General features: G+C 53.9%; 11 protein-coding genes across 11 annotated transcripts; 5 read left to right on the top strand and 6 right to left on the bottom strand.

Annotated features, from left to right (window-relative positions):
• Positions 1 to 617: 617 nt before the first annotated feature.
• Positions 618 to 2,723, bottom strand: M409DRAFT_64857 (uncharacterized protein; the record flags this gene model as incomplete). Its single annotated transcript, XM_033816256.1, has 2 exons — positions 618 to 2,481; positions 2,650 to 2,723. 2 exons carry the CDS (start codon positions 2,721 to 2,723, stop codon positions 618 to 620), a joined length of 1,938 nt encoding a protein of 645 aa, XP_033670764.1.
• A 123-nt stretch (positions 2,724 to 2,846) lies between these two features.
• On the bottom strand, positions 2,847 to 4,085 carry M409DRAFT_64856 (uncharacterized protein; the record flags this gene model as incomplete). Its single annotated transcript, XM_033816255.1, has 2 exons — positions 2,847 to 3,272; positions 3,324 to 4,085. The coding sequence occupies 2 exons, from the start codon at positions 4,083 to 4,085 to the stop codon at positions 2,847 to 2,849; spliced, it is 1,188 nt and encodes a 395-aa protein (XP_033670763.1).
• Positions 4,086 to 4,651: 566 nt separating this feature from the next.
• On the top strand, positions 4,652 to 5,183 carry M409DRAFT_20287 (uncharacterized protein; the record flags this gene model as incomplete). The annotated part of the gene is made up of 2 exons (XM_033805316.1): positions 4,652 to 4,771; positions 4,830 to 5,183. 2 exons carry the CDS (start codon positions 4,652 to 4,654, stop codon positions 5,181 to 5,183), a joined length of 474 nt encoding a protein of 157 aa, XP_033670762.1.
• Positions 5,184 to 5,840: 657 nt separating this feature from the next.
• M409DRAFT_20286 (uncharacterized protein) lies at positions 5,841 to 6,547 on the top strand (the record flags this gene model as incomplete). Its single annotated transcript, XM_033805315.1, has 3 exons — positions 5,841 to 5,864; positions 5,921 to 6,385; positions 6,446 to 6,547. 3 exons carry the CDS (start codon positions 5,841 to 5,843, stop codon positions 6,545 to 6,547), a joined length of 591 nt encoding a protein of 196 aa, XP_033670761.1.
• Positions 6,548 to 7,829: 1,282 nt separating this feature from the next.
• M409DRAFT_64855 (uncharacterized protein) lies at positions 7,830 to 8,898 on the bottom strand (the record flags this gene model as incomplete). The annotated part of the gene is made up of 3 exons (XM_033816254.1): positions 7,830 to 8,059; positions 8,117 to 8,711; positions 8,800 to 8,898. 3 exons carry the CDS (start codon positions 8,896 to 8,898, stop codon positions 7,830 to 7,832), a joined length of 924 nt encoding a protein of 307 aa, XP_033670760.1.
• A 2,462-nt stretch (positions 8,899 to 11,360) lies between these two features.
• Positions 11,361 to 12,860, top strand: M409DRAFT_20284 (uncharacterized protein; the record flags this gene model as incomplete). Its single annotated transcript, XM_033805314.1, has 3 exons — positions 11,361 to 11,497; positions 11,549 to 11,660; positions 11,709 to 12,860. The coding sequence occupies 3 exons, from the start codon at positions 11,361 to 11,363 to the stop codon at positions 12,858 to 12,860; spliced, it is 1,401 nt and encodes a 466-aa protein (XP_033670759.1).
• A 297-nt stretch (positions 12,861 to 13,157) lies between these two features.
• On the bottom strand, positions 13,158 to 14,909 carry M409DRAFT_52355 (uncharacterized protein; the record flags this gene model as incomplete). The annotated part of the gene is made up of 4 exons (XM_033812061.1): positions 13,158 to 14,403; positions 14,456 to 14,545; positions 14,596 to 14,656; positions 14,708 to 14,909. The coding sequence occupies 4 exons, from the start codon at positions 14,907 to 14,909 to the stop codon at positions 13,158 to 13,160; spliced, it is 1,599 nt and encodes a 532-aa protein (XP_033670758.1).
• A 503-nt stretch (positions 14,910 to 15,412) lies between these two features.
• M409DRAFT_64854 (uncharacterized protein) lies at positions 15,413 to 17,314 on the bottom strand (the record flags this gene model as incomplete). The annotated part of the gene is made up of 2 exons (XM_033816253.1): positions 15,413 to 15,731; positions 15,786 to 17,314. 2 exons carry the CDS (start codon positions 17,312 to 17,314, stop codon positions 15,413 to 15,415), a joined length of 1,848 nt encoding a protein of 615 aa, XP_033670757.1.
• A 1,336-nt stretch (positions 17,315 to 18,650) lies between these two features.
• On the top strand, positions 18,651 to 20,078 carry M409DRAFT_64853 (uncharacterized protein; the record flags this gene model as incomplete). Its single annotated transcript, XM_033816252.1, has 2 exons — positions 18,651 to 18,964; positions 19,229 to 20,078. The coding sequence occupies 2 exons, from the start codon at positions 18,651 to 18,653 to the stop codon at positions 20,076 to 20,078; spliced, it is 1,164 nt and encodes a 387-aa protein (XP_033670756.1).
• A 469-nt stretch (positions 20,079 to 20,547) lies between these two features.
• Positions 20,548 to 23,776, bottom strand: M409DRAFT_20280 (uncharacterized protein; the record flags this gene model as incomplete). The annotated part of the gene is made up of 5 exons (XM_033805313.1): positions 20,548 to 21,678; positions 23,113 to 23,387; positions 23,500 to 23,617; positions 23,679 to 23,712; positions 23,766 to 23,776. The coding sequence occupies 5 exons, from the start codon at positions 23,774 to 23,776 to the stop codon at positions 20,548 to 20,550; spliced, it is 1,569 nt and encodes a 522-aa protein (XP_033670755.1).
• A 325-nt stretch (positions 23,777 to 24,101) lies between these two features.
• On the top strand, positions 24,102 to 25,121 carry M409DRAFT_20279 (uncharacterized protein; the record flags this gene model as incomplete). Its single annotated transcript, XM_033805312.1, has 2 exons — positions 24,102 to 24,124; positions 24,173 to 25,121. 2 exons carry the CDS (start codon positions 24,102 to 24,104, stop codon positions 25,119 to 25,121), a joined length of 972 nt encoding a protein of 323 aa, XP_033670754.1.
• Between the last annotated feature and the right edge of the window lie 1,202 nt (positions 25,122 to 26,323).

Raw genomic sequence — 26,323 nt, 5'->3', positions numbered from 1 at the left:
TCGTTATAAGAGCGTCGGTTGTGTAGGTCCGTCTTGATTCTTGACATGCCGTTTCGATCCAAGTAGTTGCAGTGTTCTTTCTGCTCCATTTTACGTCAGATATGCTAGTGAAGGATGTGGAGAGCGAAGGAAGTGTAGGGCAGAACAGCCGTATTTGACGGCGGCATCGCTGGAAGTTGGACGAGAATAATATGATATAAATCGGAAAGGGTGAACATGCCAGTTGTGGCAGCCTGACGAAGAAAGGGCCGCCGTTGTCGTACCTACCTTAACTCCTTGCCCAAATTTGCAGGCTGGAAAGGAGACCAGACGAGCAGTAGATATAGAAGCTCGGCCGGCCAGCTATATAGCAATGGTGTCGATAGCGAAGTTGATAAAGACGATTGTGTTGCTGTAAAGAACGGCAGTGACAAGGATTTGCCTCAACCTCTAGGACTAGTCTCACGTGCAAAGACCGCACGGCGGGCTCATTAAGCTAGCTTTTTTGGCACTGTCTGAGGGGGTGTATTTGCGTCTGAGACTACTCTGGGACTTCAGGTGGACGAGTATTGAAATATGATTCTTTAGAACAAGGACACAGCACCTCGGCATCCAGTTACAAACAACCATAACTTCTCCTACAGAGGAACGCCCGACCAATCATCTGAGAAATCCTTGCTACCTTTTTTAGCGGGCCAGAGAGCACGGAAGACTTCCCAAATCTCAGGATTATGACCGTAGTTCAAGTAACCGGCGTCGCCTTCATTGAGAGCCTTTCTGGTCTCTCGCCCCAGTTCCCTGACAGTAAAGTCGTCTGTGTCATCCCGCGGAACCCGCTCGAATAGCCATGATCGAGCCAGATGGCGGGCAAGACATGCGAAGGTGTGTGCTGGCCCGGTGCTATTGCCATATTCGCCCGCTCCAGTCGGCCACAGTTTGAGTCGCTCCAGCTGTCTGCCGCTCTTATTCTCGCTAACCACCTTCCAGATTGAGTTGGCCAGTGTCTCGTCCACTGCGCAATTGATGAAGGCTTCCTTCAAGTTCCCCCTTTTGAAAAAGGGAAAATGTTCTCTGTCTACGAGCTTTTGATCCTCCTCATCAAAATCGCGTGCATACGCAGGATCTCGGTAAATCCGCCAATCTGAACAATCCAGTATCAGGAACAGAGATCGTAAACGTTTCATTGTCCCGAAGCATCTGTAGATCTCAGCCTCAGATGCACTCGAGTTGTTGCGCTTGACCGGGATTGCGAGCTCTTCTAGTACCGGACACTGAGCCTCAATCTGCAAAACGCGATCCTTAGTGAACCGAAAGGGTATGTCCAGTCGCTCACGAGCGTTGCTCATGGAGAGGTTGTCCTCATAAGGACGGAAACTGAGTTTCCGTAGCGTCTGTCCATGATGGTAAAGGACGTTGTCCAGGATTTTGGAATCGATTGGCCCGTCGATGCTCAGTTGCTCAAGACTATCAAAACTCCGGAAAAAGGAGACTGCTTGTTCACTGTAGCGAGGTCTTTCCAACCATAAGTCATCGCGCGTAAGCCATACACCAAGTGTTTTGACTTGGGGAAACGACTGAGTCTGGGCCAGCCACTCCATTGTCTCGCCACTAAGCCCACATCCCGTGGAGTCGAGGTATCCACCAAGAGTGAGATGTTGCAAGCCAGTGAAGTCTATGTGTCTGGCCCAATTTTGTACCACCGTTGGAGTCCTAAGTCGCGTACACCCTTTCAGCGATAGTGATTTCAACGATCCTTTTTTCCCGTGAGTAAATCCTGGGAGGCCTTGGAACGTCCCTAGAGGCCGCCTTGATCTCCCGGAGCCTCCTGGGAAAAAGTGCAGAATGACGACCTCCTTTATGTTGGGAGCAAGTCCAGTAGTGAGCTCCATAATAGCGTCCAGGTTGAAATCGTCGTCACCATCGCTATCGCGTTGAGCACAAATGGCTTTCACTCTGTAGAGAGATGGTGATGTAGCAAGCTCCATCTCGTAAGGATAGGGAACCCCCCAGAACAAGGTCCGGAATTTGAACGTGAGGTGATGGAGCCTGCATTGGGGGTGCTGCTCGTGAAGTGTCGTGAGCAGACTTGGCGGAAATTGACTCTGGCAGTCATACACCAGGTCTTTTAGTGGGAGCTGGGCTTGGAGCAGATTGACCATCGGAGCCCATGCCATATCCTCTTCTGAAGACTTTTCGATGACGCTTTCATCATAGACCGCATACATGCCGTTGTAGGAGATTGGTTCCTCGTCCAGTATTTCACTGAGGCCAGTATAAGCCAGGTAAGGTGTACGTGTGGCATAGCCTTCATTCTTCTTGGACTTGAGCCTTAAAGCTCCTTTGATAGTGATTTGTTGAATGTAGCGGAAGGAATTGGTACCCTCGAGAGCCTCGATAAGTGCGTCGACATCGCGCCGCAGTCCTTCCCGATCACGGACTGTGATACTGATTCGCTGAAAGATGATACAAAGTGAGGCTTCGTGGCAAGCTTGGCTCGTCAAGCTAAAGGCTTGAACGCTAGGTTGATGTGCTGCTTCAACACATGCTGCGATGTGTTGAAGAACCTCGAGCGGGAGAGAGACAAGAGGCATCCAAATCACACTTGCAACAATAGCTCTATTGTGGTTGCATGGATTAACAAATTGAAAATAAAAACGTTGAAGGCCGTACTTGAGGAAAATGAGACCAGTTCGCAAGAGAAGCCGCAGAGATGGTGCCAGGCAGCAGCTAAGGTATGATGCCATCAGAAGGTGTGTCACCGTTGGATTTATCCCTTTTCGTGTGTTCTCTGCAATTGTACACGCTGTATGAGGACGCATTAATAGTCAGAGGAAATGATCGTATCACTACCGAGTGAAGTATCAAGACTACGAAATGTACACCTTCTTGAGCTCCCGCTCATCCCACTCCGTCTCCATGTCTGTAGGATCCTTTATCTTGCCAGGATCAGTCCCGAGCTTCTCATTCAATCGTTTCAATCGATCTCTCCCAAACACACGACCATTCGGTAAGACGACAGGATCATCTTCCATGTAGCTTTTGGTGTGGTGTGCATATGGAACATTTCGTGCCAATTCGTTCAGTTCGGTACTGCAGATCGGGCACACGGGAGCACCAGTATTCGCATTCGCTTGCAGAGCGTACTCTGAGTGGCAGCTGGGGGTCTTCAATGCCGAAAGACCAGCGCTCAGTGCTATGTGTAGTAAAGGTTGTGATGGTAGTGAGAAGAGCTCATGATGTGTCTTGACAAACTGCCGTGCCAAGTGAACGTAGCGTTCGGGGCTGTACATCATCTATCCAGAAGTCAGTGAGAACTCGCATTGACATGAAAGTCGTTGGCTTACTCGATATGGTTCCACGAGTGTGTCGGGCGGATGTGCGAGCAGACCACCAGCTCTTAAGCCGAACTCGGTATCTTGACCACCAGCCAAATGTTTCCGTGCATGAACGATCGCATCCACCTGATTCTTGACATCACCACTTCTCGCCAGCTCAATGAACTGCTGTAACCGCAGCTCAAGCTCAAGATTGCTGTTGATCTTCTTCAGAGCCTGTTTGTTCTCACTGCACCACGATAAGCACTCCTGCGTCCGACCATCCACCAAGCTCTTCTCTATCCTCCCACAATCTTCAAAGACACCAACATCGACCAGGTCATTGATGTTCTTCTCAACCGCCAGCTCCCGAGCACTTTCCGTGTAGCCTTGTCTAAGTAGATAGTCCACAAGTAGGCGATCTAAGCGGGTATGCGACCACGTGTCGTACTTGACATCTGCGAGGCTCGGTATCTCGTGGAGCTGTTGCAAGTGTTCGATCCGCAAGCGCTGCTGGCGCTGGAGGCTCTGCTCTTCGGCATGGAGCTGCTCGAGCTTGCGCTTCAGATTCTGTGCTTTGGCAAGAGTTGCTTCGAGTGCCGCCAGGGCTTGGTCTGGCTGCTGACTGACTGCTGCTTGCACATCTTTAGTGATAGTTTTGTTGGTCTGCTCGATGTTCCGTTGCGCCGTCTTCAAGTTCTTCCGCAGCAGCTCGTTGGGCAAGCGAAGTAATGGTTGGTCGAGTAGAAGGTGGTTATCTGGGTCAAGCTTCGTTGTCGTGAGTTCGGCCATGGTGGATAGATATCTGTGCTCGGAGCGTAGTTGTCTCGTCGTATATTCGCCCTGCCTCCCCAATATTGAGGTGGACCACGCTGACGATCGCGGCTCGAGATGAATTTGAAGGTCGCTGTTAACAAGGATAGATATTCCACTTTGGGCGTGGCCGATGGATCTCGAGTTCGTGTAGAGCGATGGGGTCGTGCATGTGAAGTGGAGCTGTCGCCCAAACCTAATCAAGATTTAGTGGGCTATTTGCTTAAAGAGCCGCACGGTCACGAGGAAAGCGCCCGACGTTTCCACGACGGTCGTCCCTGCCCACATTTGCGTCACGGCGCGTCATCTTTTCAATCGTGCCTGCCACAGCACGCGAGAGCTTTAAACAATTCATGAGCTCCTTACTCTGATTCAACTTCAATCCTCAAACATCACACGACAACAACACAGCTTCACACAGCTTTCCATTAAAGCTCTTCAATGTAAGCTACCAACCCTGACAAAGATACTTCATTAATCGCAACATTTGCTGAGAGACGTTACCCCGCAGAAACCACTCTTCAGCAACTACACCACACTTCACCATGTCTGGCACCCAAGAAGCATACCACCTCACCAAGGAGGACGTTCGCAAGGCCGAGCAGCGCGAGTCCAAGGCCCACGGCGGCAACATCCCAGCAGATTCTGAGTCCGCTGGTCTTCAGGTCAGTCATGACAAAAGCTTCAAAAGAAGGAGGCCCAGCTTCTAACAACCGAGTACAGTCCATCGTCGACCAAGCCGACAAGAACAAGCAGGAGATCATCGCAGAGCGCCAGGCCAACCTCCCTCTCCCTGATCAACCACCGCAGGCCTCCGACTTCAACAGCGCAGACGCACGGACAGTCAATGTCGGCTCTGGCAGCACCTCTGGCAACTTCTCCCACGGCAACGACTCCCTCCGCGAGCCAGCTACTGGCGGCAGCGCAGTGCGAGAAGACCCATCAGCGACGGGTCAGCAGGTTCTCGGTCAGAATGTCGGACGTGAGGGTGCAGACGGTTTGAGCGGCCTTCCCAACGACGCAGTCGCACGGGGCGCCAAGGGCAAGGCTGGTCTCGAGGACACGACCAACCAGTAAGCGTCGGAAGGTGGACTGCTTTCTACACTTCTCGTTGGGAGACAGTACGTCGTACGATTGAATGCTTTGCATGACGGCATGAAGCTTCACTTCAGAGCCCACGAAGGCGTCAGGACAGGCCAAAAGGGATTGAGATAGCCGCTAGAAGAGATAGCAGGCTTCAAAAACAGTTTCAAAGTTTTCACACAAATACGTCTTCTCTGTGATCCATGGCTTCGTCTAACCTCACAAGTGCTTGCGAAAACCTCACGTGTCGAGCTACCACTTAGGGTAAATGCGTTCAATGCGGATCCATCTTGCCCCAGTAGAGATAGTGAATCTCCTGTTCTCCGGCAACCAGACATCACACATCACCGATCGCAGAGACACAATATCATAAGCATTATTACTCACTCACATCTAAAGAGAATGCCGTCAAGAAGCTCCACTGAAATTGACCGAGTTGGTGTGTGCATGGAAGAACTTGAAGGCTGATCTTGCTTGCCTCACGGTGATGTCACCAAGCAACAGCTTCATGTTTTATGTACAGCTCGACCTGCATTTCCACCTCTTCATTCAAACACCACAACACCCTCTACAACTCTCCAACTTTTCTCGACTTAACCAGTCATCGTAGAAATCACCCAAACAACAACTAAACCTCGACCAAATCACAAGATGGCTTCCTCCCACGGCCAGAAGGTAGGATGGCAAACGAGCATGTGACAATGGACAGCATGGCTAACTCTTCCCTCCAGGTCACCACCGACCCCGAGACTCTCCAGAACCCAAAGAACGAGAACCCAGGCGTCGTCACCAGCGACTCTCTCGCCGGCGAGTCGATCCAGCAGGGCGGCAGCTTCGCCGCCAACAGCGACGCTCGCGGCCCCATCGGCCAACCGTCCTACTCGACCACCACCAACACGACCGACGTCTCGAACGCCACTCGGCTAGACCCAGCTCCCGACGCGGAGGCTCGGTTGGCGAGCAGCGAGTGGAGTGAGGCCGAGCAGCTCAACGCCGGCAGCAAGCTCGGCAAGGAGTCAGGAGTGGGACCAACATACAACGCCAGCGTGAGCAGCTCGACAAACCAGGGCGACAACTTCGCACCCAAGGGCAAGAATCTCCAGGAGGGCGGCTTCGACTCTTCTGCTCCAAACGCCAGCTTCAACTCGGATGTGGGCGGCAAGAAAGACCCAGGTCGTGTCGCGCTTGGTCAATTCGTAAGTCATCTCTTTTCTTGAGACAACCTTGACTGTATTTGTGCTGACCCCATGGGACAGGAGCAGGAGAACGTCCCAGTCGCAGGTGGTGCTGGGCCTCGCCAGAGCCAAATCGACGGAGAGTCGTCGTTCGACAAGCTGGGCGGAGATGCTAGCGCCTAGATGTAACGTCTCGATGGTATTTCAGCATGCAAGAGCCTGTGCGTCTGGACCTGACTACTACCATCAGTATGGCTTGGCGTTCGGGTTAGCAAAGCATATGGTTCTTGACCGGAGGTCAGAATAACGAGTCATGAAGATAGTCGGTGTAATGCGTGTACTATAGTATCGACCGGTCTCCTCATCTGCTTCTCTCATGTGGTATGCGTGGGATTGGTCCACGCATTGGTCGACAGGACCGGTGACCAAGACCGGTGTCGTCGTCCCTGCAACATCCGCTTGGCCGTCGACTGCACCGACAGCGAGCTCCTAAAATCCGGCACCGTAGAGTCGCACACCGAACATTCTTCTTCGAACGGGCCGGTGTGACGGAACATGTCCGACCTTCGCGGCAAGGCCTGCCCTGGCTCAGATCTCGTTCGCGTTGGGCCCATCTCCTTTCACATTAGCGTACCAATCCACGCTCGCGTACCCATGCCTCGACAAGGAAAGGGTGCCCGTCAATGCATACTCAAGTGGTGATATGTATCCAACTACCGCTCCACGTTGCATCGTTGGGGGCCAGAAAGGATTCACGGCCGCAGACCTGGGATTCGTCCAAAGGCCCAGGTCGGTTTTAGCGGCAAACTGTCTGTAGGGTCCAGCTGTGTTCTGCTGCGTTCTTCGCCGTCTGGTTCAAACGGGAAACGAGCTCGAGGGGAGCAGAGCAGAGCGGTGTGCGGTGAGTTTTGAGTTTTCCTCCCTCACATCAGCTCTAACAGCACTCTTGATGGTACTTTTTCAGCCCTGGCTCTGACGGCCCGGTCGGAGTTGGATATCGAGACCTGTCTGCCCTCGCGTCTGCACGTGCTGGTGGATTATTGTGATCCTTTCCTCGGATAGGAAGGAAGTTAGGGTCATGCTGTGATTGGATATGGGCGTGAATTGAAGGATTTCGCCACTCTGCCTGAGGCTGATGCCAAGATTGTTGCGACTTCACTTGCTCGGCGTTTCGGAGATGGAGTCGTTGGAAGAGCAGGGGACAACCTTCCCCATTGCCTGTGTGACGGCTTTATGTATAGCTATGATCTGAGAGTAGTTTGCCGATGACTTGTGGTTGGTGAACTCCGCGTTGGTAGCTGATAAAGTGGCTGACAAGTCATATTTGAGTTTTGTGTCGCGAACGACGTTTCGTTCCCAGGTACTCGGATGATTCTGCATTGCATCCGTGGAGATGGTGATCTGTTCGCGCGTTTGAGAGGAGATTGGAGTCCAGAAACCCGTCCATAAAGTTTCCATCTGTTTGTCACAGTTGCTGAGGGTTCCATTTCGCCGTGAACCACATGTCAAAGTCGATCGGCTGGATGTCGCCAAACATTTGATTGAGGTTCGAGTGGTCGAAATCATATCGTCCTTCGCAAGTGTTCATCAAGGTTCGAAGTCGTGTCTGCCTTGCGTTATCGTTCTGGGCCACGGCGACTTGCATTTCGGCCCTGAGGGTGACTGGACCGTGCCACTGTATGTCGAAAGGCCGTCCTGAGGGGGAGGTTAGCGAGTGAAGCCGTGCATCGTCCCAGCGCTATTACAACGTACCGGTCAGTCGCTGAACCTGCAGAACGAAATCTTTGACCTGGATGCGTTGGCCATGCATTCGCAGCTCAGACGGCCACGTCCGCAGATCCAACGACTGCGTGACAAACCGTGCCACGTCTTGTGCTGCGGTCATGCAGATTGTTGCATTCGGCTCGTTGTTGTGATCGTATGCTGGAGCTTGTGCTGTCATGAGTCTGCAGTTCATGATATAGTCTCCCTCGCCGCTGAAACCAGAGGCCATCCCTATCTGCGATTGAGCCAATCCTCCTGGTTGGAATCTCTCATATAGGATTCCGCAGACGAATGCCGTAGATTGTATGTTTTGCGCATAGTGGTTGAGCCACTGGCGGGCGACGCTCCGTCCGCGGTCTAATGGGTCGTTCGCTGCTCGTAGTCGAGGAGGACCTTCAAATTCTGCTGGAGCAAACCGTCGAACGCGTGCAGCAACAGCAGCTTGTATCAGCTGTATTTGATTCGGACCTGTTACAGTCGATATGACTGTGTCGATTCCTCGTAATGCAAAGCGCAGCGTTTCAGGCTCGCTGTAGTCGATTACCGCGACCTGATAGCCAGCACTGCTAAGCTGTGGTTGTTGCTGCCCTCTCATCAGCATGTTGGTCGTCACGATTGTGATTACGGTCGCGAGCCGACTCCACGAGTTGGGACGCGGTGGACAGACGTACGCTTCTCGACAAGAAGACGACATGGTGACTTGTGTCCTCGTCTATGTAGTGGGCGATCAGACGAGCAAGGCCGCCAGTACCGGCCACCGCAATCCTCATCATCGACATGTTCGTCGGATCTTGCTTTGCCTTGCGTCGTGGAGCCTCTGGTCGTTTATTGCTGCCCATTGCTGTTGCAATAGGGCACTGCCTGGTGTGAACAAGTCGATACAGCGCTACTCGGACGTCGTCCAACTGTGTGTACGTGGCTACCACGTTTCCTTAGGTTTCGTCCAGCCAACAAGGCGTGGGGCGTGTTTTGCGTCTGGCCCTCTCCAATAAGTGTGGTGGTCGCATGGTGGTAGAGAGCATGGACAGGAGAAGGCAACGTTACTTGAGTGTATCGACGAATGATCTTGCAGAATCCGGCTGCGCTCATCGATGAAATGGGAGGGTGATATCCTTAAACGAAGTGCTCGAGCACATACGTATCGGATGCCGGAAAGCTCCTGCCACGTTAGACGATCAACTAGGGCGTTGGTTATTTTGCAGGAGCCGGATGGCACAGAACCACGCTCCAATCAAGGTCCACCGGGACAACACTCGAAGACCTGAAGGTATGTTCTGGACAAATCAGATCCCAGCATCAGTGGCTTATAGCAAGGCTGCCATCAGCCGCCGATCGGGCCGTTGCCTGGGACGTACTGGGTGTCGATGAGTGCCAGTCTCCACTCGTTTTGGTTCGTCGACGAGACCACCGCACCAGGTCGTCCGGGTGCCTAGCGCAGGTCGTTGGTCCGGTCAGCCTTTCAGCGTGGCTTGGCTTTGAAACGACGCATCAGAAGTAGGGATCAGTGAAATCTTGCACTCGTACTGAAAGTTTTGTACGTCAACGATCGGATCTGGTGGAGGACAAGCGCACATGACCTCTGATCAAGATGTGTGGGCCCTGTGCGGCGTGGGCGTCGGACGGGAGGTCATGTAGGACCAATAAATGGCATGCCATCAGGAGGACCGGATGGCACCGCAAAGATCTGGGAGGTCGTCAGAGCCATGCGACTGACACAATTGCATTGTTACCCGTGGGCCAAGGGGGTCATCCATCCAGGCACGGCACGAAGGCTCACGTAGCGTGGCCGCAACATGGCGGCGTTACTTCAAGACGCCAGAGCACTTGCAATCTGCAACATCATTGCATGCCGCTGACCAGCAAACTTATTAGACCTTCACCGGTCAGCCCTCTCATAACCCAAGACGGTCAAGAGACCCACTAGCTCTCAGTGGACGGCACCTAGCCGACAGGTGCCCCAGCACGTGTGACGCAGTCAAGGTCCATGCGAATCACGCTCGGTGTCTACGATCCAGCTTATCGAGCGAGCTCTTGGGCTGCTCTGCGCGCAGATGCCGCTCGGTATGCACACTTGATCGTCAAGCCGATGTGATCAAGTCGGGCCAGATGGGATGAAGGCGGGTTCGGACTGGTTCAGATTAAGGTCTTCACTCGGGCAACTCACATTCGGTCCTCACACACACGCACAAGAGCGCAACAGCCGTCTTCTCCGCGTATGCTCCGTCTTCTCGGCTATATCGTTGTCGACTGTGCGAGCATCTGATGTGGTGCTCGCTAGCCCATCCACTTCTGGCAGGCACCTCCCGCATTGGAGCTCCCTGGCAGAACAAGCCACTGCTTTTGAAGCTGGGCGCCAAAGTATTCGCGACGCGCATATTCATATGTCATGTTCATAAGTTTTAGATTGGTGCCACCCGGTCTTTGCAGCCTGTAGCTGCGATAGATCAACGGAGACCCCGGTTAAGGTTCCTCACTAGTCGTGACATGGACGCTTTTATTCCGTCCGCCCAGCACCATTTCCGAGGGCTCACTGTCAGAAGGATTGGATGTTGCATTGTCCACACATTCGCAAATCCGCCAGAGGTCTGGAGTGACCAAGCATAGAGCTCGGTTAATGAGAAGAAGCTTGCGCCGTGCGTGTTCCGCGACCGATCCTATGTTGGGAGGGCAAAATGTTAGGCCGTCTTACAGGCGACCCTGTGGCCGCAGATCCGTGTACTGGAGGTTGGACGCATGATGCAGACCAGACTCCCACCGGTGAAGAGTGCCTGCAGCAGGAGCAGTTGCCTCTGGTAAGGCTGATGCGTCGTCTATGCAGTGTTGATGCAAGTTGTGGGCGATCGTTGATGAAGATACCCGGGGCTCTGCACAACACAACACGTGCCGGCGTGCATCGTTCGTGCTCGGACTCGGTGCTCGAGCTGTCCTGGGGCCGAGCTCTCAAAGGTGGACATTTTTGTGCGGTCTGTATTCCATCATCAGGCAACGCCACGAGGCTGTTTTCGAAAGGAGGATTGCCAAATGTGCTGGTGATGGGACAAGAGTGCGAGAAGTGAGGTGAAGAGAACATGAGGTCGATGGGAGGAGATTCGAAGCTTGGCTCTCATTGGTCATCAAGCGAGTTGGACAGTGCACAGTCGCGTCCTCCAATCTACACGCGTCTCAACACATGGATACATCTCGACATTCACTCACATTACTCCGTTGCAGCAATCGACACCGGCTCATAGCCATGGACAACGAAACCGAGAGGTCATCGGCATCAGGAAGCTATGCATTCTTGAACCATTCGACCACGACCGTGCCGAATAACCTACCCCCGAGCGTGGACGACAAGCCTCTTGCCCGCCAGAAGCGTAGAAGGACCAGGTATCTTGGAGATGGAATAGATTGCAAGTCAGTACTGATTGTTGGCTTTAGTCCTGAAGACCAAGCTATCCTAGAGGCTGCATACAAAGATGATCCAAAGCCTGACAAGACAGCTCGCCTGGAGCTAGTCAAACGTGTTGCTTTGGGAGAAAAGGAAGTTCAGGTACAGCTAACAGGGCCGTGTCTGCGACCAAAAGGCTGACGGACTTAGATCTGGTTTCAAAACAGACGACAGAGCTCGCGTAGGAAGTCAAGGCCACTTCTACCCCACGAGATTGCCCAATATCAACGGTCAAGGGCGGCCATGCAAGGGAGCTCTCCATCATCGAGTCTTGAGTCGAGCAGCCCTCCACATTGTGAACAAGACATCGACAGTCACAGCCGTGAATCAACCCCACCAGCTACAGAGAGGGTTGAGCAAATATCAACAGAAGCCGATGCTACAACCCAGCCTGATGCTCCTTCCACACTAGCGCCTACTGCAGCATCGGCCTTACCACAGCCTTTGGGATACCTGGCAAACAGGCGGCGCGCTGCATCTCTCTACTTCGCTGCCACTGAACCAGAGGAGCCGGTAGTAACGGCGACGGCTAATCCAGATCGACGGATCAAGAAGAGCGCATCATTCGTCCGTCTCTCACTGAATGCAGAAGGCAAGGCTGAGGTCGTCACCAAAGATGCTGCCTCTCCATCACCACCACGGCCTCCGCAGACATTAATGCCAGACGTGACACCTTCGACAGACTCATCAAACCGCCTACAGAGATCATACAGTGGTCGCTCTCGTGATTCTCGGGCGTGGGAATTCTGGTGTGACAAGGAATCCCGAAGTGAGTTCGAGCACACAGCCGAGAAGGATGGCAGTGGTTCGGCGGCAGGTGCGATTGGTTTGTTGAGGACCACGTCGGGAAGGAACATCCTGGGCAGCCTGTCTTCGAAAAGGAACGCACCGCTCTCAGTACATCAAGCAAACAAACGATCGAAGCTGGACCACAAGCGACCTCCACTGCAAAGATCCAACACGTCTTTGGGCAGACTCCAAGGACGACCTGCCGAAAGTGCCCGACATGCACCAAAACTGAAGCACTCCGAGTCTGCAGCACCGCTGCCTGGGAAAGGGCGCGGTGACTCTGACAAGGAGAACATGTCGCCTCATTCAGATGCCGGGCCATATGAACGCATCAGACTCTCCCACGTCCGCCCTGACAGGTCCGGAGAAGGCGTGGGTGCAGACCCCGAGCAAGATGAAGAACTATCGGCCTTCACGCGAGGAGGAGAACAGAGGAAAGCTGGCGTAGCGGGTGATGACGATCTGGACTGCGTGCAAGGTCTCCTTTCGCTGAGCCAGGGGAACTGGCGTTGAGGCGAAGGAAAGGCAGCCGGTTCGACAGCTTGGTAGACACAGACAGGACGATGGCATTTCGGAATAACATCAGGGGAACATGTTTGAGTAGACTTTGAATTCATCAGAAAACATTACCGAACACCGCACTCGCGATCCCATTCCTCTTCTTGCGCATCAAACAGAAACAAGCCTTCTCTCTTCTCTCGACATTCAAACCCTCGCTGACCGTGTGACAAGCAAACCACTCCACGCGCCCTGATTCCAAAACACCACCCATGATCATGCAATGACCCACCTCGACCTCGCGCTCCAACATCAACGCTCCCCCCTCGTCGGACTCCCATTCTCCCACCCACCCCCAATCGCCCTCTCCGCACTCAAAAAATCCGACGGCGCCGCATTCCCACTAAGTCCCCGATAAACCGGCGACCTCGCCTCCGTGCGCTCCGACTCAACCGTCGCAGCCGAGTACTCCTGCGGAAGCACACACGAAGGCCTGAGGGTCGGCGGGATGCTGTCGGGAGCTTCGGAACGGTAGGTTGAGGGCGTGTAGGGGGCGCAGGAGGAGGTGGTTGTTGTTGCGAATGTGGCGGTTGAGTAGGGTTGCGGGAGGCTTGGGGGCTGGAGGTTTGTGGAGCGGGGGAGGCTGGAGGGGGCGGAGGGGGCGTAGTTGGAGGGGGTGTAGGGCGTGAAGGTGCTGGATGGGGGGCGGGCTGGGCTCGGCCAGAGGGCGGAGACGGTGGAGTCGCGGGTTGTGTCGCCGACTAGTGGGGAGACGAGGGAGGTTGGGGAGGTGTTTTGTTGGAGCTTTGGTGCGTGGAAGGTGTATGGCGATGATGGGGCCTCGACTGGGCTGGCAGCGGCGGTTTCTCCTGGTGAGGTTAAGTCTGGGTTTGTGACCGTGTATCGCTGGAGGCTGCCGAATTCGACGGCTGAGCTGGTTGGTGAGCCGATGTCGTTGAGGCGGTTTGGATGTCCAGGAAAGCGAGAGACGGGTGAGCTGTTCTTCGTGTCGATTGGCGCGAGCGACTTTGACGCGGCGTACGGAGAGCCTTGACTGTCGTTGGATGGTGGCCGTGAAGTGTCAGGGGATGGAGAAGTCGGCTTTTCTCCGTCTCCATGCGCATTTCCATTGCTTTTGCGAGTATGTCGGAAGTACCACAGAGCAGCCAGAAGCAACACTCCTCCCGCTGTTGCGCCCATGGCAATGCCCACGATGGCGCCATGTGGAGTCGAATCATGCTCTTTCTTTGATCCCGCTTCTTTAGTCTGCTCGTCCTCGGTAGGTGAGGATGTTGCTGTTGGCAGTGCTTGAGTAGATACAACAGTGACCACAGACGGAGTCGCCTTGGCCGTGAGCTTTTCGGTGAACTCTGTTGTGGTCGATGGGAAAAGTAGGCCAGAATCGAATGGCGAAGGTAAGTCGGATGCCATCGAGCCTTTCGTGACAGGATTTGGGTACCCCGTAACTTGTAGGCCGCCCGTCGCACCACACCAGATGATGTATTGGTCTGCAACACTATTCGAGAGGGTATTGCACAGTGGGAGCGATGGATCGGAGCTGGGCAATGTTAGCTTCCCAGACGTTCGAAGGTCTTGGAGGTAGTCCATACCAATACATGAAACCGACCGTGTCGACGTCGACATTCACCGCGACTGAAGGATGCCAATCCATGCACGTAGTCCGCGGTTTGCAGTTCGAACTGTTGAATCTTAGCATGTGAATATTGTGATCAATGAAGCTGAAACTCACACAGAACAACACCCGACGAATCCATCGAGGCCTGTGTAGCAGGTTCCTATGGTGCACTTGACTGTAGATTCGGTGTCAGTTTGAGCCTTTGACAACGGCTCTGGATACTCACAAGCTCCAGTAGCACCGTCGCAGAAAAGAGTGTCGCGTTTGAAGAGCTGGTTGGCCAATGGCACATCCACCTCCTTGTCACCACCGGAGCCCACAGTCGCAGGCTGGCTCGCTCTCGCGGGTATTATTGCTGCAGGAGTAATGAGGTGGCCACAAATAGAGTGGAAAAGCAGTGCCGACACCAATAAGTGCGAAAGTGCCATCTTGAGCGAAGAGGAAGTCATTCGGTGCTAGACAAGCGTGGCGGAAGTCGTGAATGTTACGGCAGCGACTTGAATGAAGGTGGGACGATCTGTAGACGTCAACAGTAATGTCGAACTCCTGAGCACTTGCTCAAGACGAAGCCGCTGGATCAAGACATCACGCGATCGGCGAAGTCGGACGTGAAGTGGAAAAAGAAAGCAAGAAGCCAGCGGACATGTGACCAGCCAAGCCCAAGCCCAACCGTGCAGCGTTTGTCAGAACTTCAACATCACTGTTTGCATTTGCCTCCCCAGCCTCAACACTAGCTCCACGACTTACTGCAAAAGTCGCTTTCTACCAACATGCACACATCCCTCCACCTGACCTCCCGTCTCTATCTTCTTCTTTCACGGGTTTGATTGCTGCTCGCCCAGACCCGTGCTCCCCCTGAAGCTAGTCTCGGGAAGGTGCAGCTGCCGGCTGGGAGTGCGTCTGATCACTTTCACATCTTGCTCGCGGGGCGTCACTTGGTATCAGATGCCATGGTTGGGATCAGGTTCGCGGATCCGGTGCTCAGGACCTGCAGTTTGAGGTCTTTGCCCTTGACTTTGTCGGGCAGGGACTTCGCGTATTCGCCGAAGGTGTCGACAACGTTGCCGCAGAACTCTTCCCAGTGTTTGTGGAAGATGGCTTTGGCTCTGTCTAGCTCCTGAGGCGTGAGGCACGCGTGCTCAAGGCTCCACTCGGCTAGCTGCTTCCATCCGTGAATGTTCATGCGCAGGTCGCCGACCATGACTTGGTAGAACTCGTGTGATAAAGAATAGGTGTCAAGTCCGGGCCCTCTGTTATGGCTGTTAGTAATCTACAAGAGCACCACGATACCCAATGCGACTTACCTGTATAACGCGGGATTGTCGGCGTTCAATGTGCACTGCAGTCCTGCGGCCAGAAGCTCCGGGAAGATGTGCTGTCTCGCATTGCCACAAACACCCAACAGCTCATTCGAGATGGGGCAGAGCTCCAAACAGATCTTCGCGTCTGAGTACTTCTTGACTAGCTGCGGGTGCTTTAGCAAGGCGTAGCCATGACCAATCCGCTTGGCGTTGAGAAGCAGTGAGTCGTAGAGATTGCTGTTGTCCGGGTTGTGGAAGCCTGCCTCGGCCTCAGAGTCTAGTGGCATGAAGCCGCCGGTGTCCAGGAGTGTCTCGCCAGCATGGAACATGAATGGGATGCTGATCTTCAGTCTCTCACATGTCTTCGTGAACGCCAGCAAGAGATCAGCGTAGTGGCCAATGTGGTTCGGACGGTCTTCAGCCCCGACCAGATCGAACCCACAGACCAGATCAGGGTACGCCAGTTTCAACTTGATGCAGTCTTCCAGCTCTGACTTCATTTTGGCCGGTGGTATGCTTCTGGGCGTGCAGTAGATGATCTTGAGTCCGAATGGGAACCTATCACCGTGTTGCTTCTTCTTCTTCTCGGCTTCCTCACAAACAATCTTCATCTGTTCGTTGTGACCGAGCTTGCCCACGCCATCGTCCGCCGGTATTGACTTGTCCATGAGCATGGGTCGGAGCTCTGCATACATGACCTTGTCTCGGACCATGTTGTCGATAGCGTCGCCAATGTACCAGCGGTATACGCTCGCATAGTTCATAAGTCCCTTGAACGCACGAGTACCTTGATTGAAGCACGCCCACACACCATTGGTCGTTTGGTGCTCAGCATAGGCTTTGTTGGATGTAATGATCATCTTCTCTCGAGCCCAGCATTCCGCATGATCAAGTTGTCCGTTGCAATCATCCGCTCTGTACTCCATGGGCACTTCGCTGAAGGACTCGCCTGTGGGGAACTGCTCTCGAAAGTCGATCCACTTCATCCATGATGCACTTGTTGGGCTCTTCCAATCGAAGTCATACTCCTTGCTGAAGATGTTGCTCGTCTTTGTGTCCTGCGGCAGAACATTGAATTGAATCTCCGTTTCCGCAAAATCTTGAGGCTTCAGTAATGGCTGCTTGCTGCGAATGAACATGGTGTCCTCCAATCTCCGCGCATGTGGGAAGAGCTTCTCGGGAGGAAGTTCAGCATTGAAGTGAAGGTGTAGGTGTGCACCCTTGGGCATCAGGCAGGCAATCTCGAAGATCTTGCTCTGCTCGATCCGCTCCTTGTTGACAAGGAACCGGCCGCCCATGTCCAGCTGATCGGACTTTGGCAGTTCTTCACGACCAACATTGCCGAATAGTCGAAAGCGCTCATGCTCTCTGAGCTTGATGATGATTTCACCTGCTTGCTTTTCTAATGACGAGGCACGTTGTCTTGCCGGTTCGTCCCAAGCTGACTTGCGCTCATTCGCCAACAATGTTTGCCTGTCAAGTTGATATGTTTCGAGACTTGAAGTGCCATCGTCGAGTGCAATGGATGCCATATTTGGCTGGCTGAGGTTGGTGTTGATCGTGGCGGTTTGATCTCCAGGTGGCGAATTTTGATCACTCGAAGTACCATTGACAGTACTGGCTGATTCCTTAGGCGTTTTCAGCTGCTTAAACTACAGAATGTCAGATGTCTCGAGGCTAAAAGGTCCTCCGCGAAGACAGCTCGTGTTCTTATGCCGCGACAATGGTAGCCGGTTGCGGCGAAATTGAACAAAGAACTCATCGCTACCTCGTACCTTGTCTTTCAGCGAGTCGAGACCACGCATGTCTGGTATCTTGGCGGTGTCGAGTCTCTGCGTGTGTTGTTGTTGAAGTGTCGCGTCGGGCACATTATTAGAGAGATATAGTCTATCACCGGGCATCGTGAGCAAACAATTGAAGTTATGAACTCGAGGACAACAAACAAACCGGAGTCACTTGCCAGTGCCTTTTCTCAGATGAGCCTATATACGCGCTGGCGTACACCGAAATCTCAGGCGCTCTGAACTGGACGCCGTCTGTTGAGTCCAATGTCGGCAGTGCAGTGGCGCTCGTGACCACAAGGATTGTGACTGCCGAGTGGGACTTTTGTCGTGATTCAAGCTTCTGAGTTCTGACTGATGCTTTGACACTCTGCCACGGTGGGCCCGAATGGTCAAGACGCTCTCGGGTGCTTGGAGCGAATACTGAACAGGTCAGACCGCAGTAGCACTCGTGCTGCGCCTCGTTTCGGAGTCACGCGAAGCTGTGCAACCGAAGGCAAGGTCGAGTTATGGGCGGCCTCTGCTTCAAGGTGCTTCTTCAACACATTCTATCTCGACGATTGAACATGGAGATGGCGGCATGCAAGATTGAAGAGTTTATCGTAGTCGCGAAGGTGAAGAGGTGAAGTGTTTGATTGCGACGCGAACGCGCCCCACCGTGCCCAAGGCCCAGCCAGCAACAGAGGGAACCAACTTCAGCTCGCGTAAATGTCTCGGTTTCTGCTCCATCATCAACAAGACCGTTCTTCGACATGCATACTCATCGACTGATCGCAGTGGACAGGTCTTGAACATAGACGCCTTCATGCATCGATAGGCGGCCTCAGCATGCCCCTTCGAAAGCCGCCTGCAGAAAGCAGCGGGGAAGGCTTGGAACCCACCGTCTCAAGCGCCAGCCTTGTCTCGCAACTCGTCGCCTTCTGACGAGACATCAGCTGCCATTTGCCTTGTTCTCGAGAGGCCGAAGTATATGATTCCTTCGTTGGCCTCATCCTCGCTCCCTTCGTGTCATCATTATTCACTCGTCGTACGCTAGACTCATCGCTTCGATTAAACTTCAGCACAGCACGATCCTACCCTAGCAGCCATGTCCGGCAACAATAACATCACCGTGGCGTTTCCTGACCAGGAGAACTGGAGCGTCTGGTGGTGGAACGGAGTTGAGAACTTCCAGCTCGACATTGTTGGGTTCCTCGCCGTGCTGGGGGAGTCGGCGGTGCTAGCGAATGCTCAGGTTGCTGCTCTCTCGAGACTCTTTTACCTCCCTCGTATTCTGCCTGCACCTCAGGCACTCATTCGAACTGCCAGGCCTACTTCGCTGCCGCATAGTGATGGCAAGGTGACTGGGGTCGTCAGTGGGAACGTCAAGGACCATGTACACCATGTGGCTAACATCCTTCTGTGAGTCCTTGACGTGTCTACAGGCGAATGACTTTGGCTAACGATCAATTACAGTGGCAAGCCCATGAAACCATTCACTGTCCGTTGCGTGGAAGTCAGAGAGGCAAGACTAGAGAATTCCACGGCCTTGAGGTAGCCAGGCTGATCGATATTATAGGAAGAAGGCGGCGAACAAACATGGACCGACTTCGTCTTCCGTGGGCAGCCCAAACGAACAGGAACCAACAAATCGGACAATCCATCGCCATCCCTCGTCCGAGCCAGAGCCACTGGACCCCTCACCTGGGTAACACTGATCGGTTTCATGGAGGCCCTCACACTCCTCATAGCCTCCATTGTCTTCGGCGACGGCATGTCCCTCATCGCCACAATCCTCCTAGCCGGCCTCTCCACGCTCGTAGGCATCTGCAACAAATGGACCCTCGAACTCCCCCAACCCCCCAAAGGCAAACGCGAAATCCCCAAGGGTGATGTGGTCATCCGCTACCCCAACGGCAGTTTCCTCGTCGTCAAATGCAACGAACATGTCGCCCGCGAACTCTACTTCGCCCCAGAAGAAATCGACTACGCCATCAAATCCCCCGTAACCTACCGCCTCCTCTCCCTAATCGGCACCCTCATGCTCATGCTCGGCATCGTCGCCCTCGCCAACGCCAAACTCTACCTCCAAGTCGCCTGGGCGGGCGCCTACATAATCACCAACATCGCCCACTGGATCGCCGCCGCCCTCCCGCAAAACACCCACTGGGACCTGTCCTGCTACGACGTCCGCGAACAGGGCCTCTCGACCGGCCCGGAAAACGCAAACTTCACCGAAGCCCTGTGGAAAGCCATACTCCTCACGCAGTCGATCCAGTGGGTGCGACCGGGCGGTGCGGCGCCGCAGACGAAAGTCTGGGATGATTGGTTGGAGGATGCGCTGACGAAGGCGAAGGAGAGCGCGGGGAAAGGGGAGCGCGAGGCAGTTGGGTGGGAGGTGTTTTGGCCCGTGGAGGTGGTGAAGGGGGAGGTGGAGGCGGAGTATCAGGTGTGGAAGGTGCCGGAGTGGGCGGCGAAGGCGGAGTGGGATCGGATGAATAAGGAGACGAATGCGGAGCCGTTTACGAAGGCTTGAGTTAAAGAGTGAGTGAAGGTGTGAATGATAGTTTGCGGTGGAGTTGATTTTTTTTGGAAAGATTGATCATGATGTGTTTATCGGAAGGCGTGTAGGTATGGGCTGGCTACAACATGATACCCCTTTTGAGCGATGTAGAGTAGTTCGGTAGTTCGATATCACATCACAGAGCAACAGTCTCTCACAGTGCCGATGACATACAGAGAAGAGGAAGAGCACAATTTTCAAAGTTCAAGTAATTCGATTTCACGCTAAAGTAGGAGACCTTCAGAGCACGCATAAGAGGTATCATAGCAAACCCATCCCTACTCCTCGCCGACCAGAAGCGCCACCAACTGCTCAGGCGTCCATCCCATAAGAGAGTCAAGTACAGTGGCAATGATCATCCCCTGAACGCCGCAACCACCCATAATGCAGTCAACTGAAAAACTCCAGACCGTGAGGTTTGCCGTCATCAACATCAGGCACTTCAATCATCAAGCTCCATCTGAGCTCCAATCTCCTCGCTCAAGCCGCGGACGTGTTGCGAAGCCTTCCATGACTCTTCGACTCCGTACTCGTCATCCTCAGATATCGAGTAGTTGTATCTGCCTTCCAGCAGATCGCTGCGGATGTCGTCCAGGTGCATGAAGGGTACTTCGACTTCGTCATCGCCGGGCTCGGGGATGATCATCTCGTCGTCATCGTCTTCGCCGTAGCCCATGGTGTCCACGCTCCTCTGGAGCATGTCGTTGCTGAGCCAGAACGAAGCTCGCTTTCCAGCACCTTCATTCGCGGAGAGACTCGAGATCTTGCGCTGCACCGGCTTTGGGCGGGTTGGCGCATTCACCGGACTATGGGATAACACGCTGAACCCGCGCAGGTAGAGGTAGCAGACGCGACGCTTTTCCTTGTTGAAGAAGAAATAGTGCATGCTCCAGATCGCGCCTTCCTCTCCGTCGAATGGGTCGTCCTCTGGGACATACGAGTATTTCTCGCACTGGCGTAGATTCATCTCCTTGTCGATGAGCTTCCACATGTTCTGGCTCCAGATCTCATTCATCAATCCATGTCCAGAGGGCGCAGATCCGGACAATGACGGCGGGGACAAGTAGTTCAACGCCGCGGTCTGCCTCGGTCGTAAGCTCTGGAGCGTGGAGTCGATGGTATGCATGACGGTCCGGAGACTCCGCTCTTTGCGAAAGTCTGACGGTCGCAGAATGTGCGAGAAGTCGTAGTCTGGGTGTGACGCATTGAGCGTTGCGATCAGATACGCAAAGGTCCGACGCGCGGTAATTTGGCTCAGCGGTCCGAAAGGCGAAGCACGCGAAAGGTCGATCTCGTGTATCGGATCAACCGTGTGTCCTCGTCTGCTACGTCCATTCCTCTCGCTGCCATTTCCATCATCACTAGCTGTCCGGTATGGTGGACTTAGGGACGCCGAAAGCCTTACAAGAGATTCATACTGCGATTCGAGGCTGTGCTCAATGTTCTTATACAGCTTCTTGTCGCCTCCTGCGGCTTTCGTGGTGTAGATATCACATCCTCCGATGACGTGGGAGTCGGCGGTCGAGAAGTTCAGCGCATTCGTGACGATATCGATATCGCGGAGTGGTAGGTACTACGAGCTGTCAGTTGAGGTTCAATTCCGCCGATGAGTCAGCCAACCACCACCGATGCGCGGGCAGAGCACTTGAGGCGCGGAATGCGACCATATCAAGTACGGAAGTCGCCAGACTCTCGAACACTTCTCATCGAGTCTGCGTATGTTCAATATCTCTGCCTGCGCACCAGCGATGGTGCTTGTGTCTCTACGCACCTTCATCTTCGCGAGTGTAAGCCCATCGGCCGGGCTCTGCCAAACGTGTCTTGATGCTTCCCGGTCTTCCGGCGCAACAGCTCGTGGTACTCGAAAATGTCGAGAATCGAGTCGGTGATGAGTTGCAGGCAGGCCGCAGCTGCCACGGCGCTGATTCGGTGCGGTTGGGTCGCTCGGAGTCGTTGAGATATGCCTGATAACACACCCCTCCAACGGGTGCCGGGTCTGCGCGAGACTAGATACTAGACGCTGTGCGTCTAGCAGGCGTCGGATACGCTCGTGGGTGACATGTCGTGGCGGGGTGGTGGTGTTTGTTGTCGAGGGGATGACGAGGGCGCGCGAGTGGAGGTTGCGACGCCGCGAGGTCGAGCCAGCAAGCGGGATGTTGTCAGCTCCTTGGCCGGGGCATCGGGGTACGAATCATCACGTGATGAGGAGTTGCAAGCTTCGAAGCGCCAATCAGGCAACGATGTGAACTCTCGTGCACTCTCCAGCTTGCAAGACAACGCATTGTTGGATGTAGGCCGTACACACCCGCCATCCTCGTGGTACATCGAGACGTTGCTGTTGCTCAGAGCTAGGACGTACCCTCTGGGATGCTCAAGGCTTTCCAAATCACGTTCAGCAAGCATTCTGGTGGGATGAGGAGGGATGATGTACCTACCTTGGTGATGTTTGAATGTGGTTGCAATCCAGTTTGCTGTGGTCAGTATCGAGCCATGCTCATGTATCGGTCTTGAGGGACAGGAGGCATAGAGTTCTTGTTTGATCCATTTCATTGCTGGGTTCAGTGCCCAGGACGCGCGATGCTATACCTACAACTGGCGGGCTTCAAAAACAACAGCCATCAAGCCATGGGTATCTTGTAACTCCAATAGACGCCACAAACGCCATGCATTGGAAGCGTACTCTTCCCGCTTCCAAGACAAAAATCTTTGAAAGGGTACTAGGCAGCTACATAAGACCAGCATCTTGCAGTGACTTTTCGAGTTCTCTGCTCATCTCTGCATTTGTCTGTATGTGCCAGTCGTGTTAGCCCAGCTGGCTGAAGATATGTAAAGGGAGAAGATTCAGGTCATGTATAATGCAACTCGATTCAGCCAATCTTTGTGACAGCATCGTCCTCGACCTAATGAGCCAAGGCATCAGCGGGTGGTGATACAAGATGACGGTCATCATGTGAGAGCAGAGAGGAGAGGAGACAGACGTGGCCCGCACAGCCGCAGTGTTACTCACCTCCATATCCTCGAGACTATCCTGTGCGCCAATGACGCGGAGCACATTCTTCTTGCTGCTTTCTTGCATCTCGCCGGCGAGCAGCAGCTCGTCGAGGATGAAGTAGGCCTTCTGGAAGTTGAAGATGATGTCCAGCTCACAGACGTTGCCGTAGTACTTGTCCATCTGTTCTACGTAGCGGTGGACGATCTCGAGGGTGATGAGCTCGTTGTCCGTGGGATCGGTGGCGGCGATGAAGAAGAGCGAGGCATATCGACGGTACACGACTTTGGTGTCTGAGGATGAAGATGTCAGGTCAGGCGAGGAAATGAAGTGGGATTACGGTTTGTGGTCTTCTTAAGCCGCCGCGGACGGGGAGGATTGAAGGGAGGGTGACCAGCGGCATACCTTTGTACTCGAGGAAGTTGCACATGCGCGTGCGGCGCGCCAGGACCAGCTGCGAAACGTCCTTGATGATCTTGGCCTTATCCTTGGGCGAGAGCGTGGTGAACCATTTCGCGAGGCGCTGGCGGAGGGAGGGCGTCTTAGCAGACTGTCGGGTGAGGAAGGGGGACGGGCAGACCTACGACCTTGCCCTGCCGCGACAGCAGGATCAGATACCTCGAGCGGCGTCAGTCATAGCCCGTGGCTCTAGCAGGACGTCGACGACGTACCGGATGGCCATGGGGGAGGGAGCACACTTGCGGTGGTCTGGGCGAAAAAGAAGTCGTCGAAGTGGGTGGGTGGTTGCGCGCCGAAGTGCCAGCGGAGAGCCCCACGCCGGAAGCAAAGCAAAGAGCGGCAATGACCGCCCGAACAGCCCTTACAACATCACAATGACAGCCTCTTTAAATGCATGTGCTGTTCCTCTTCCTCGACAGTCTGTGCCCACTCTCTTTCACATGCGCCTCGCCACCTTCCCTTGCTGCCAGTCGTAACATTGGCTGTCCTTTCTCTCCGCCAGCCGGATCTGTTTCAGATCGGCTTCCTACCTCGAATTTCTAATCACAATGAAGCTTCTTCTTTCCACCTCGTTGGTCTCCCCACTCCAACAATCAAGTGGCTGTGCTGACGATTGAAGTAATATCGTGGGCGCAGGCTCTTTGCTCCGGCTCTCTCCCAAATCCAAATCGAACGCCGAGTTTATATCTTCTCTCCGGGCCAACTTCGCGGACCATTCGGGCGTTGAAGACATCCACGTCAATGGCGATGGAAAGGTCAAGAAGCCGTCTTACAAGACATGGACGAGGAAAACAGACGATACATTGGAAATACCAAGTCTAGACTTCACCAACACGGCACTACAAGAAGAACGCGAACAGTACGATATCACTGTAAAGCTCTTCTACCTGCCAGGCGCATCGATCGAGAAACGAGCCACCCAAACACGAGAAGCGATTGAGCTTGTATTGAAAGAGTTGCACATACCATCGATCGATCTTCTGATTGTGTCGTTTCCCGGAATCTACTTCGACGAGCAAGAGGCTTGTCCCGACAAACTCTCCACTCGCGGACCAGTAGAAGCTGATCCTGAACCGCTTGAAAGCCAACTGCAGGCATGGAGTACAATAGAGCAACTTCGCGACGAGGGCGTTGTGTTGAAGCTTGGAATCGCAGAATTTGGAGAGGAAAGGTTGGAATCGCTGCTTGAGAAAGCCAGAATCCCACCAGCCGTCGATCAGATCAACCTTCGCGATTGCTGCTCTGTGCCCAAAGACCTCATGGCCCTTGCTAAGAGTAAGAAGGTCGAATTGCTCGTCCACAACGATTGCTCCAACATTCTCCCACGCGGCACAGTTCGCGAACTGCTTGGCCAAGGTCCTGACGGAGCTGGTGTCCTTGCAGAGCCAAGCAAGGCAGGCGATAAGCGAAAGAGCTTGCACGGGGAAGAGCAGACTAACGGACGTTGCAATGACTGTCTCGAGGGTAATGTCCAGCCTCAGTGGGTCGTCAAGTATACGGCCGTCGTTCGCAACAGAGGTGTCATCGAAAACAAGGGCTACTTCGCCGCCGCAGAGTTGACTGGCTGAACTTGATGACTCTGCGAACTGTATCTTACGACGCCACATCTCGATGTTTACTCGGCCGATGTCACGCGATTCCGTGGCAGATTGCGAATGGCATTGTGGACGGGACAAATCCCCCTGTCCGGCGTCTGACAGCCCGAAACGACCTCGTGGATTGAGGAAAGGACTATGCCAAATGATGACGACCTCAGTGGCGTTGAAGATTCGTCCTCGATTGCAATCACTCATGGCTATCGATTACAAATTACCCGCAAGGCTTTTCGCTATCCCATACAGTACAGCCGAATCCGAATCCCACATCCACCGACGCCTGTACAACCGAGAGTCAAGTCCGCACCCATCAACGCCTGTACATGACCACCAACTTTTCAACGCCAGCCCCTCCGAGAATTCACGACTTCTCACGCTTGCCCTGTTCCTCGACCTCAGATGTTGATCCCGAGCTGCTGCCACGACTCTTTGGTCGACCCCATGGGATCGATGCAGGCCACCACTCCGGTCGTTTGCCCATGCTCGCCGATTTTGCTCCAGGTCCACCACACTCGTGGCAATATGATTTCATCTTGATTGGTAAAGGCCGCGGGCATGGAGTCGGAGTTCGCGTCGCTGCTTGGCATTTCTCGACGAGGGTGCGGGTGCGTGGGTGCCCGCACGCGTGGAGGGTGCCGGTGACGAATTCGCACATGAGGGATATGGCTTTCTTTGTCTTGGATATGGTGTGGACGTGGGAGGGTTTGAATCTTCGCCAAGAGGCTCTGCTATTCGCAATCAGTACCGCACAGCGACGAAAGGACTCAGCGAGCGAGAGTTACCGATGCCAACGAAGGACTTTTGCAGAACCGCGATTTGCCGCAGTCAGCAGTCCAGGCTGATACGCGGTATGCTCGAATCGTTTTAGACAGTGTGAATACGTATATAACATGTGCAAAGCGGCATTGCATGACGCGGGAGCTGTGTGAGTTATATATGTACAATTAAAGATTACCTCCTCCACTATTCGCTACCAGCCAGTCCAGGCGAGCTTCTTTCTGGATTTTTTTGACATGTGAGGGGGGAGTACAGACTCGCGGAGACGGGCTCGTGGGACGAAATTGGAAAGAAGGTTCTACTGTTGTGTCACGGTACCGCTTTACGAGTTGGGATTGAAGTTCCCTGGCGTTCGGGCTTGATCTTTGGTTGAGACTGGAGCTGTAGAGGGTGTATGT

Source organism: Zasmidium cellare (assembly GCF_010093935.1).
Source record: "Zasmidium cellare ATCC 36951 unplaced genomic scaffold M409scaffold_9, whole genome shotgun sequence".
Lineage (NCBI taxonomy): Eukaryota > Fungi > Ascomycota > Dothideomycetes > Mycosphaerellales > Mycosphaerellaceae > Zasmidium > Zasmidium cellare.
Note: the sequence above shows the minus strand (reverse complement) of the source record. Positions and strands in the feature narration are given on the sequence as shown.